The following is a 12,458-nucleotide window of genomic DNA, read 5'->3' as shown; positions in this document are numbered from 1 at the left end:
CATTTAAGCGATTAGTCATTTTCTGAAATATGCCAGATCAGGTGGGCCAAATGAATCAAGAGAACTAATTCTTTAATGAATCTTTGATTTCAGATTTGGGTTTCCAGGAGGTGGACATGGTCCATCAACAGGTCAAGAACGTTTTCTTGGGCCTCAACAGCAAATGCAACGTGCTGGAGTTCCACCACAGCTGAGAAGGTCTTTGTCTATAGATATGCCTAGGCCATTGAACAACACACACATGAATAGTCCAGCTAGACTGTCTCAGCATTTTCCACCACAGAGTATTCAGGTTCAGCAACACAATATACTGGGTCAAGCATTCATTGAGTTACGCCACAGAGCCCCTGATGGCAGACCAAGACTCCCCTTTAATCCCTCTGCTGCTAATGTTATAGACACAGCACCCCAGCATCAGCGGCATACAGGATTTATACCTAGGCAGGACTTTCAGGGTCCAAGACACATAGATCCAGTGAGACGTACTCCTCAAGGTCTAACTAACCAGTTACGGATGTCTACAAATTTGGAGCATTTGCCACAACCTCAGCAAGATAATCATGACCATCCACCCGTGCTTGTCATGCGTTCTTTAAGTCATCCCCCGGTTAATGATGCTTTTTCAGGGACTCCTTTGCCTACATCTGCACCCACTGAGGCACCTGGGAATCTACAGATTCCCAACCAGCCAACTGATGGATTAGAAGAGAAGCTTGATCCTGATGATCCCTCTGTAAAAGACTTAGATGTCAAAGACCTGGATGGAGTTGAAGTCAAGGATTTAGATGATGAGGATCTTGAAAATCTAAATCTAGATCCAGAGGATGGGAAAGGAGATGAGTTGGACACTTTAGATAATCTGGAAACCAATGATCCTCACCTTGATGACCTCCTGAGATCAGGGGAATTTGACATAATTGCATACACAGACCCAGAACTTGATCTAGAGGATAAAAAAAGTATGTTTAATGAGGAATTGGATCTTAGTGTTCCTATAGATGACAAATTAGATATTCAGAGCAAGACCGACGAACCAAAAGAGAAAGAAGAAAGTGATAAAACTTCAGTCCCCACTGATGCACTTTCTCCGCAGAAGAAATCTGCTATGGATAGTGAGATTAAAACAGAAGTGCTTTCTCCAAACTCATTAGATGAAACAAAGTCTGAAAATGAAAAAAATGATGGAAATGTGGAATCTGCAGGCCCTCAGGTTGCTGCTGAAACAAAGTTAAACGATGGAGAAAAAGCTCCTGTGCAGCCTAATAATCCAGAATTACCTGACAAAACTATTACTACGAGTCAGGAAACAACTGTGCCTAGTCCAAACGTTGTTCAGGGCCCTGCTCAACTGCCTGCTCAGGGTGTTATAAATTCTTGCAGTATTTCTGGTTCCACACCAGTCCTTTCAAGTCTGCTGGCCAATGAGAGTTCAGATAACTCTGACATAAGGGCATTAGGTTCTTCACCTCAGTCTTTGCCGGCAACACAAACAAATCAAACAAATCATGTATCAGGTGTTTCACAAACACTAATGACACCTGCTGGACAAATCTTGGAAAACGCTTTAAATTCTAATCTGACCGTGGTTCCACGAATAAACCATAGCTTCTCTCAAGGGGCAACAGTAAATCCAGGATTTATCCAAGGTCAGTCAACTAATCACAGCTTTGGTACAGGACAACCAGGTAATCAAGCCGTAACTTTGGCAAATTGCCCTGGTCCCAGTGGCATATCTGGTCCCCAGCAGATAATGCTCCCACAGACTCTAGCCCAGCAGCAAAATCGAGAGAGACCTCTTTTACTAGAGGAGCAGCCCCTTCTTCTGCAGGATCTTTTGGATCAGGAAAGGCAGGAGCAGCAGCAGCAGCGACAGATGCAGGCCATGATTCGTCAGCGTTCAGAGCCATTTTTCCCCAATATTGGTACGTATGTGATATCTTTTTTGGTGCTGGTTAGTTCACTAAACAAATACCAAAAGAATATATTAAAAAAATCTGACTGTCTATTGACAAAAATACAAAGGCATTTAAAACTGAATTTGTAGCTGGCATGATGAAGAGCAGCTTGACTAGTAGTTACAGCAGGAGACTGGAAATTAAGCATATAGGTGAAATTCTAGTTCTGTTGATGTCAGTGGCAAAAATCCTGTTCACTTCAGTGGGGCCAGGATTTTACTCATAGTTGTATTCAAAATCTGTTTGACCTTGGGCAAGCCTCTTAATCTCTTTCTGCTTCAATTTCCCATATGTGAGATGGGAGTAATGCTGCCTTTGTTTTTGATTTTTAAAGAGAGACTCAGATAAAAAATATTATATTATTTGACCTTTCATCTGTCTTTTTATTGTTTTATGATGAATGAATTACATTATTGTGTGTTGCTTCAACTGCAGTGCTTTATAAATAAAATGTATATACATTATTGTATATTAGAACAAAGTACAATTATTAACTCACCCATATTGGACCTGGGGAAAAATTGTTCTGCATGTACTTAAAAAGGAAAAGTTCTGACTAGAAGCCGGCAATCTGTTCTTACCAGTATAACATAACATATCAGTTTATAGTATTTAGATGTATAAAACAGGTATTTTAATCCACAGCTCGTTAATGTAATACGAAAATGCTAAAAAACATACTGAGTCAATGTGTGGTACAGGAGTCTAAACACAACTGGAGCTTTCTGACTAGCTGTCACTGTTGTATCAATATCAATAATGTGTACTAAGTGCACTCCTTTTCCTGATTTTTTTATATATAAATTCTATTTCATAATAGCAGTAAATTCATCCTCTGTGTCACTGTTTGTGGTGACTAAGGCAGCCCTGTCAAGTACCTCCATTAACTTGGTGATGTTTGTAATTTAATGGATTCACCCTCTAACCAAGTCTCCTGTTCCAGCCTCTCTCAAACAAATATCCCTTCTTTTGCATTTCTTGGCTCACTATAGCTATGAAAGTTACTCCTTTTGCTATAATGGGCACTGTCAATCCTATTCCTGAGATGCTTACTGAAGTGCAAGTTTCTTACAGAATATAGAAACCTGCATGTTAATCTCTAGTTATAAAGTGAAGAAAAAAATTAATTTGAAGTACGCATGGATAAATAATTGTAATGCAGCTGTTTTAAACTCAAGGGATTAGTACATGTGCCAATATTGGAAATATTCGTTATGTTGGTAGTTCAGTAAAATCAAAATGTTCAGCTGTGTAATTCACCCATTACTATTTTTGTTTCATAGATTTTGATGCAATCACTGATCCCATAATGAAAGCAAAAATGGTAGCTCTTAAAGGTATCAATAAAGTAATGGCACAGAGCAATATGGGAATGCCACCAATGGTTATGAACAGGTATGCGAAAGATGACACTATTGTTTAAAGTAAAATAGGAAAAGTGACCCAAAGTATTATAGTCATTTAGCCGCCAGCATCAATAGACCCGAAGAAGAGCTCTGTGCGGCTTGAAAGCTTGTCTCTCTCACCAACAGAAGTTGGTCCAATAAAATATATGAGCTCACCTACCTTGTCCCTCTGGAATCTGAAAAGTCATTCTCAGCCACAGCATTAGCACATTATAGACCATCACAATTATTCACAGTGAATCATAATAAGATGTGGAAAAAGGCCCATGTTATCATTAGCTCATACTCCATGCCAATACAGCATTGCTCCCTAGGGTAAAGACAATGTGTTCTAGTGGACAGGACACTGGACTGGAACTCAGAAGACCTAGGTTCCATTTTCAGCTCAACCACTGATCTGTTGTAAGACTTTGGGCAAGCCACTTCATCTCTCTTTACCTGAGTTTCCTCATCTGTAAAATGTGTAATGACATATACAGTAGAACCTCAGAGTTATGAACATCAGAGTTACGAACTGACCAGTTAACCACACGCTGCATTTGGAACCAGAAGTATACAATCATGTAGCAGCTGAGACCAAAAAAAAAAAAGCAAATACAGTACAGTTCTGTGTTAAACATAAGCTACTAAAACAATAAAGGGAAAGCAGCATTTTTCTTCTGCATAGTAAAGATCTATGAATCAAAATTGCTATTCAAGATTTAGTTATTTTATTGTTGTTACTACCATAAATTTCCTAGTGCTTTTATCTAGACTAATTTAAAATGGTCCAAGCAGTAGAGCTTCTAGCACTTCCCTCATAAGTTTCTACTCCATAGTGTAATAAAGCTGACTGTTAGTAATGAAGACTTCACCATGGTGGTCCATGCCCTTGCCACTTCTAAGATACATTACTGCAACTGTGTCTGTTTGCAGCTACCCTAGACCAGCGTTTTTCAAACCGTGGGTCACAACTCACTACTGGCTCGCGGCATGTAAGGCGGTGGGTTGCCTTGCTCTGGTCAGCACTGCTCACCGGGACATTAAAAGTCCCGTTGGCGGTGCTGCCCAGCTAAGGCAGGCTAGTGCCTACCTTTTCCAACACCGTGCTGTGTCCTGGAAGTGGCCAGCACCAGGTCCAGCTTCTAGGCAGGGGGGCCTCAGGGCTCCACGCACTGTTCCAGCCTCAAGCACTGACTCCGCACTCCCAATGACCAGCAACCGGCCAATGGGAACTGTGGGGAGATGGGGGAGCCTGCAGGCAAGAGTCGCACAGAGCTGTTCATGTGCCTCCGCCTAGGAGCCAGACATGCTGCTGGCCACTTCCAGCCCGCAGCGCAGTCCGCGGTGCATCCCAGCTGCGCTGCTAACTGGGAACCGCTGGAGGTAAGACCACGCCTCAAACTCTTACTCCAAACCTCTGACCCAGCCTGAGCCCTCTGAAACCAGCATCCCCTTCCTGCACTCCAAACCCCTTATCCTCGGCCCCACGCCAGAGAATGCATCCTCAGCCCAAAGCCCTGACCCCCTCCTGCATCCCAACTGCCTGCTCCAGCCCTGAACCTCCCCCCCAAACCCGGAACTCCACCTACACCCCAAATCCCTCATCCCTAGCCCTGAGTCCCCCCCCAAACCTGGAGCCCCTCCTGCACTCCAAACCGCTCATCCCCAGCTCAGCACCCTGACCCCCTTCTGCACCCCAACCCCCTGCCACAGCCCAGAGCTCCTCCCACACTTTGAACCCCTCATTCCCGGCCCTATCACGCAGCCCTCACTCACACACCCTAGCCCCCTCCCACACCCCAAACCCTTCATTCCCAGCTCCGTTGGGTCACAAGCATCAACAATTTTCCTCAACTGAATTCCCCGAAAAAAAGTTTGAAAAGCACTGCCCTAGAAGAGAACTTACAAACTTGTGCTAGCACAGATTGTAGTGGCACCCATCCTCAGAGGGTAGGTTAACTGTGAACACTGGATTCCTTTTTGTTTCTAAATGCAATAAAAGGAATTGGTTGTGATACTTAGAAGCCATGATCTAGGACACAGCTCCATGATGAATTCCATCTCCTTCTGTCTTGTCATTGTGGTTAAGCTCTTTGGGGTTCCATTTGTTGTTGCTCCCTGGAGTTACGTTGTCCAAGTTTAGCAGCAGAGCCTATTAAAAAACTATTTATAATGCCCAAAATGCTATTTACCCTAATTTGTATAGGTATTTATACTGTGGTATCTAAGCACATTGAGTCCTACTTTTTACATCACGTAGCATTTAAAATTCAAGCACAGAGATTTCTCGAGTGATCTGTATGCATTCAGCTGCCTTTATGAATCATCACTATTAGGAAACTCCAGGTAGCTCCTGGTATAAGGCAACTTAAGCCATTTTTAGTTAATGCCTTTGTGAATTATAAGGCACAACAGGTTGAACTGAGGACAAAGTGTTACAAGGGTGAAATAAGAAATATTTTCAAAATCTGGCAAGTAATTAGGATGTAATAGTTCTAACAAATCTCTAAAAGGTTTGGAAGTTCTAGTTTAGGTCAAAATAATTTTAAACAATGCATCTGTATTAAAGTGCTCACTAGTTTAAAAAGTCTGTTATAGCTGATCTTTATGTATCAATAGGTTTCCCTTTATGGGTCAGCCAATGTCAGGAACGCAGACTAGTGAAGGCCAGAATCTTATGCAGCAACCAATCACACAGGTAACATAACTTGATATGAGAGTTACAGCAGAAGTGTGATAAATTATGAATATTTTATTTTCTTCTTAAAAGGAATTGTGATTTAATCACTTTGCTTATACATTTTACTGGTTTTTAGGATGGAAGTTTGACACCTCAGATTTCTAGGCCTAATCCTCCAAATTTTGGTCCTGGTTTTGTCAGTAAGTATAAACCTTATAATTTCTTGTGTATGAACTTGGGGTTTTATATTGCAGGTTCTTTTTTAAAGGGAAATGTCACATATGAATATTTGATTGCCAAAAAATATTTTCCTAGCTCCACTAATTCTCTGGCTTACTTAAAATTTATCATTTTGTAATTATGATATTAATGCAAAACAAAATACAAAATCTTAAAACATTAAAACAATATCAAAAAATCTTCAAAAACATTGTGAAGAAAGATGGGAATTTATACAAATATGAATCTGATAGTACTAATCATATAGAGTAATTAGTATTTACCATTGGCAAAAGAATAGTAATTAATTATATATTAAACTACAGTCAGCTATCTCAAAAATCTAATAACTCTGTTGGAATAGTTATCCAAAATAACAAGTTATTTTTAATTTAAAAATCAAAAAGGGCTTTGCATCATCAGTCAAAAAGAAAAAAGATTTTTGGAATTTAGTTAAGCAAAGCTTGTCAGAAAACCAGAAGAACTAACTGCAGGAATCTCTACCTAAAGAAAGATCAATTTTATTCATCCAGAATTGGTAATTTTAGAAATACTTGGAAACGTGTATCTATTTTAGTTGATATGCCTAATATTTCATTTCCCCCCCGCCCCTCCCAGGTCTGGCTCCAGGCACCAGCCGAGCAAGCTCGTGCTGGGGGCAGGAGATTCTACGGGGTGGCATTCCTCCCAAACCTAGGGCGGCATGACTGTGGGTTTTTTTCTTGTTTTTTTGTTTGTTTGCTGCTCTGGCCGCCCTGTAGGAGGCGGCGGCGCAGAGGAGGAGAGCGCCTTGCAGCAAACTCAGCAGTGCAGCCCACGTCCTTCTCTCCCCGCCGAGCAGAGCTGCGCGGAGCCCTCCCAGCAGGCGACGCGGCGGTCAGGGCCACGTGACGAGCGCCCCGCTAAAGCACTGGCAGCCCCCTTTCTCTCTCCCCCCAGCTCCCTCCCCCTCCTCTCATCTAGAGAGGTCACGCACTTTGCAGCACAGGGAGTCCCCTAGCTCCGGCCGCCTTGTAGGGTTTTTTGTTTTGTTTTTTTTCCCCTGCTTTGCCACTCCAGCCGCGCTGTTTCCCCCCCACACTTTGCTGCTCCGGCCACACTGTGGTTTTGCTGGCTTTTTTTTTTCCCCCTGCTTTGCCGCTGTGCCCCCCATTCACACTTTTTTTCTTTTTTTTTTTTTGGTTGGGGCTGCAAAAAAGCCAGAGCTGGCCCTGGCTTCTCCCAAAAAACCATAGCCCTTATATTCTATCATGAGAGAGATTTAACTGTAGATTTAAATACTGAACTTTTTTTACATATCCTAAGAAGTTTTTGTGTCTGCAAAAAATCTCCCCAAGTATTTAAAAACAACAAAACAGAAGTACCTAGATTCCCCCCTTCAGATATTGGAGGCCCAATGCACAAAATGCAACTAGAAACTTTACTCGAGTTTTCTAGGCTTTCTGAAAGGGTTTTTCGATAGCATTCAGCATTGATTTAACTATAATGAGAGCAGTTCAGGGCCAATATTAAGCACTTTTGAAAATCCCACCCTCTGTTTTTTTGATGCAACAAGCAGTTTAGGACATGTTAATATTTCAGTATGTTCAATCTCACTTTCCTGAGCCAAACGTCTTTTTTCCACATCCACAAAGATATACTCTTTAACATTTCCACTCAGTTGTCACTTTGGGCAGTATTATTAGATACAGAATCTAACCTAGCATTGAAGGAATCAAGGTGTCCATTGAGAGTGTGGATAGCTGTAAGAACTGAGTCAATAGAGACACTGGATTCTGCGAGTGCCTGTAGTGCAGTGACAGCTAAGGTAGAATACGGTGGGTATTGAAGCACAAGGGAAGACCTGTTGTGCCAAAACCATTATACATCTTAAGAATATCTGCAAAACATTTTTATAATGGAGTTCTGTTCCTGTTTTTCTGTTTACTCTGTCTATTAGTCTCAATGTTGGGTGGCTGGGCAACAAAATGGCAGATGAAATTCAGTGCTGATAAATGCAAAGTAATGCACATTGGAAAACATAATCCCAACTATACATATAAAATGATGGGGTCTAAATTATCTTTTATCACTCAAGAAAGAGATCTTGGAGTCATTGTGGATAGTTCTCTGAAAACATCCCTCAATGTGCAGCAGCAGTCAAAAAAGCGAACAGAATGTTGGGAATCATTAAGAAAGGGATAGATAATAAAATAGAAAATATCATATTACCTCTGTATAAATCCATGGTACATCTTGAATACTGCATTCAGATGCGGTCACCTCATCTCAGAAAAGATATATTGGAATTGGAAAAGATTCAGAAAAGGGCAACAAAAATGATTAGGGGTATGGAACGGCTGCCATATGAGGAGAGATTAATAAGACTGGGACTTTTCAGCTTGGAAAAGAGGTGACTGAGGGGGAATATGATAGAGGTCTATGAAATCATGACTGGTGTGGAGAAAGTAAATAAGATAGTGTTGTTTACTCCTTCTCATAACACAAAACCTAGGGGCCACCAAATGAAATTAATAGACAGCAGGTTTAAAACAAAAGGATGTATTTTTTCCATACAACGCACAGTCAATCTGTGGAACTCCTTGCCAGAGGATGTTGTGAAGGCCAAGACTATAACAGGGTTCAAAAAAGAACTAGATAAATTCATGGAGGATAGGTCCATCAATGACTATTAGCCGGGATGAGCAGTGAGGGTGTCCCTAGCCGCTGTTTGCCAGAGGCTGGGAATGGGCGACAGGCGATGGATCACTTGACGATTCCCTGTTCTGTTCATTCCCTCTGGGGCACCTGGCATTGGCCACTGTTGGAAGACAGGATATTGGGCCGGATGGACCTTTGGTCTGACCCAGTATGGCATTTCTTATGTTCTGTCATATGAGAAAACTGGTACTGTTCCCAGACCTGGCCGCCTCCTCCCCGATCCTAGACTGAAAGCAGGTGAGAATATTATTAGAAGTACAGTAGATTTTGCTTATTAGTAATCCCTCATTTGCCAGCAAAAAGGTTGCCATTGTACAGCATTTGTCAATAAGCAGAAGGCAAGTTTGCAGGGCTGCAGCCAGCGAAGAAACACTCCAGTGCTTCCTTTCCTCGCTGCAGCCCCACAAACCTGCATGCAGGCAGGGCAGCAGCAGGGAGAGAGGTTCCAGCCCAGATGCCAGGGCTTTCTACTCTGAGTGGAGGGCTTGGGGGCCCACAGAGCTGCATGGTACCTCTCTCTGTGCCCCCAGGGGGTAAAAGCTTCTCACATCCCAGTTCTTCCTTCTCTAGGTGCAGCCCCCAGCAGGGTGCAGCCCAGATAGCACAGGGAAAGGTACCACATAACTCTAGCATCAGGTCTGCATCCGCCATCCCTGCTAGTGCCCTGCTCATAGCCTCCCCTCCTACTCTGCTGTTCCTTACTTCCTATGCAGACCCTGTGCACTGGCAGGTTTTCAAGGCTGCAGGCCCAGAAGGAAGCTCTGGGTTGTGCTGAGCACTGGGCACAGGCAGGTTTGTGTGGCTGCAGCCAGGGAAGGCATGTCCCAGCCCTTCCTTCTGTGGCTGCAGATTTGCAAACCTGCCTGTATCTGGAGACTTTGTTCCAAAAAAATGTTCGTAGGAAGAGGCAGGCCATTGTCAATATCCAGATCCCACTAACATTAAAGTAAATGGGATGGGATTAGCTCCTGGCAAAATCTTGCTATTGTAGATTGCCACGTATTCGCAGGGGCGAAAGGAAATGCAGGCCTGTTATTTACCAGGCTGCACGTGGCAACAGACTATATAGGTAAGAGATGCAAGGAGAGTATGGGTCACGAGGCAGACTGCAGACACACACACAACACACACAACTAAAATCAATCAATTTAAAATTTTATTGGGGATAGTTACAAGGGGTAAGAGAGCAGCTTATGATTAGCTAATAGAGTTAACAAAACCTAAAACACACAATGCCTAAAATATCTACTAACAATATTTACAAACAAAATGCAGCATTTAGTAATAACTGATACTTACAAATACAAACCAACACATCACGACCGGCAAACGTAGAAGCTCTATTTGAAACACGTGAGCTGAGAGAGAGGCTTCGAGGTGATCAGGCTCGGTTACGGCATACACGGCATACACGGGATACACGGGACACGTTTTCTCCTCTCTCTGCCTGCACATGGCAGGGCAACCCTAAAGTACTCACTATGACATCACAGAAGTGTCATAGGGGACGGGGCCCAAAACCTGTGTGTGTTCGCCTCTGATTGGCACAAGCAATGTTTACACCAAATAGGGGAGCAGGTGCCAAAAGGTCTGGCTTCGCCCCCAAAAGGTGAGGTAATGCATATTGTTGTAGAATGCGTTCAACACTGAATGACAAAGGAAGAGGCCAGGGCAATACCGGTATGGCAAGTGATACAGGATGCAGACAGGAACCCATTCTAACATGCCCCGTGCCCTGGCCGAAATAGTTTGGCCGAAAACCTAAACTTCCGAGTCCGACTCTTCATTCCCACCTACGAGGGAATGCGCTTCGGGGTGGAAGCGATGTAGGCCGAGGCAACAAACTTGTGAATGCAGGCTTTTATGAAGGCACATCCGAGACAGAGAAGAGCGAGCCCAACCAGAAGGGACACAAACAGGGATTGGAAATAGGATTTGTAGGGCGCAAGGCCAAGCCAATTGAGCCATGACCAAAACTGGAAGGTCTCTCGTGACTCTCTGACAGTAGAGCTCAACGTTTGCAGGTCTTTAACAATTGAGGACAAATTAGGAGAAATAGATGGCAAAGAAACACAACATTTATCAGCAAATTCTGGATATACTTCAGCAAATTTAGTACAAAATGAGGAAGATTGTAACAAATATTGAATCATTAATCTATTTTGAATACTATATTGAGCAAGGGAATTTAACTGCTGATTAACTAAGGAGAGGCCCTTGCCCGTAGTATTAGCAAGCGTTTCAATAGCAAGGGATTGAAACAGCACTTGATCACGTAACATCATATAACTAACAGGGTTAAAACTAACAATAGAGGATGCGAGGGAGGAAGCACAGCAAATGCAACATCACTGCACATCCAAAAATGGCCGGGTTTTAAGGATGAAACTGTGGTATGGCTCCACCCATTATTGGTTGCAGAATAAAAGGTGGATGTGCGATTGATACATGCAGCCTTAGCATGATGCAGATGCAGGGCATGAAATAGATACATATGTGTTAGGGGGTATAGAAGGTTCCAAAAAAAATATCATGATCAAACGATAAAACAATTAATGGGACGGGGGGGGTAGGTAAAATTAAGAGTGGGTTTAGTTAAGGAGGTATTAGCATAAGAGAAACTTCACATAGAACAATTAGAATATGCACCAACCCAAGTAGGGGCTGGGTTAAACTATTACCAACAAAAACCCAACAATGAGGTGCTGGAACTGTAATACCCTTAATTAAAGGAAAGCTATGATTACTTCGACTTGAAGCATTAAGAACTGGAAACACATAAGAATTAAATTGTGAAGAACAATTATTCCAAACACTAGAAGCAGCCCACTGCACATAGGGGAAGAACAATTTACATTAGATATATTAAATGAAGAAAAGTTATAAACTATTGGTACAAATTGAAAGGGTAATGGATATTTAGGTGAGAACTGAGTGGAGCACACAAGGCAATCTTCTGGACTTAAGCGCTGACAGGGACTGGTTTCTGCTGACCTCCTGCACCCAGTAGGTGGCGAACCAAGTTTGTAGTCCACCTTCTCCTAAGGGCTCCGTGGGCAAAGATGTTGTGAGGGAGAGCAGCATAACCTGTAAAACAGAATAATACGAGCCCTGCTCAGGGGCATTAGTTTGTTTATTAACAATTACATTTGCTGAGCCAGTTATGATGAACTAGCTTGTCACTGGGGCACTTGTAGCCACTAAGTAGGTGTTAGGGTACTTGCTGGCCCGTAGGTTCTCGATGGCCAGAGGCTTGGGTTAGAAGCCATATCAGTGTATAACAGAAATGGTTTATCAAAGTCATGTTCAATAACAGGATTGAATCTCTTTACAGACTCAAGGTAAAACTTAGTTAGAAAAATAGTGGATTGGATCTGCTTTTGCAGCAGGATTCCTGTCTGTACATTCTTACAATTCTTGGTAACAGCAACACACTAGTTGCAAAAATCACCATTAGCAATAACAACAAATTCATTGCAAGTGTCCAGTTACAATCATGTTTGTCAGGCCAGATCT

The 12,458-nt window shown here is 42.6% G+C and overlaps 1 protein-coding gene across 16 annotated transcripts in view; it reads left to right on the top strand.

Annotated features, from left to right (window-relative positions):
• The window catches only part of KMT2C (lysine methyltransferase 2C), a 356,746-nt gene that overhangs the window by 306,759 nt on the left and 37,529 nt on the right, over positions 1–12,458 (top strand). For all 16 annotated transcript variants that reach the window (XM_075062190.1, XM_032767811.2, XM_032767809.2 and 13 more), the window contains 4 exons: positions 94–1,922; positions 3,239–3,350; positions 5,963–6,041; positions 6,160–6,223. In XM_075062190.1, the coding sequence (XP_074918291.1) occupies positions 94–1,922; positions 3,239–3,350; positions 5,963–6,041; positions 6,160–6,223 (2,084 nt within the window). The remainder of the gene's footprint in view (positions 1–93; positions 1,923–3,238; positions 3,351–5,962; positions 6,042–6,159; positions 6,224–12,458) is intronic.

Source organism: Chelonoidis abingdonii, chromosome 2, assembly GCF_003597395.2.
Source record: "Chelonoidis abingdonii isolate Lonesome George chromosome 2, CheloAbing_2.0, whole genome shotgun sequence".
Classification (NCBI taxonomy): Eukaryota; Metazoa; Chordata; order Testudines; family Testudinidae; genus Chelonoidis; species Chelonoidis abingdonii.
Note: the sequence above shows the minus strand (reverse complement) of the source record. Positions and strands in the feature narration are given on the sequence as shown.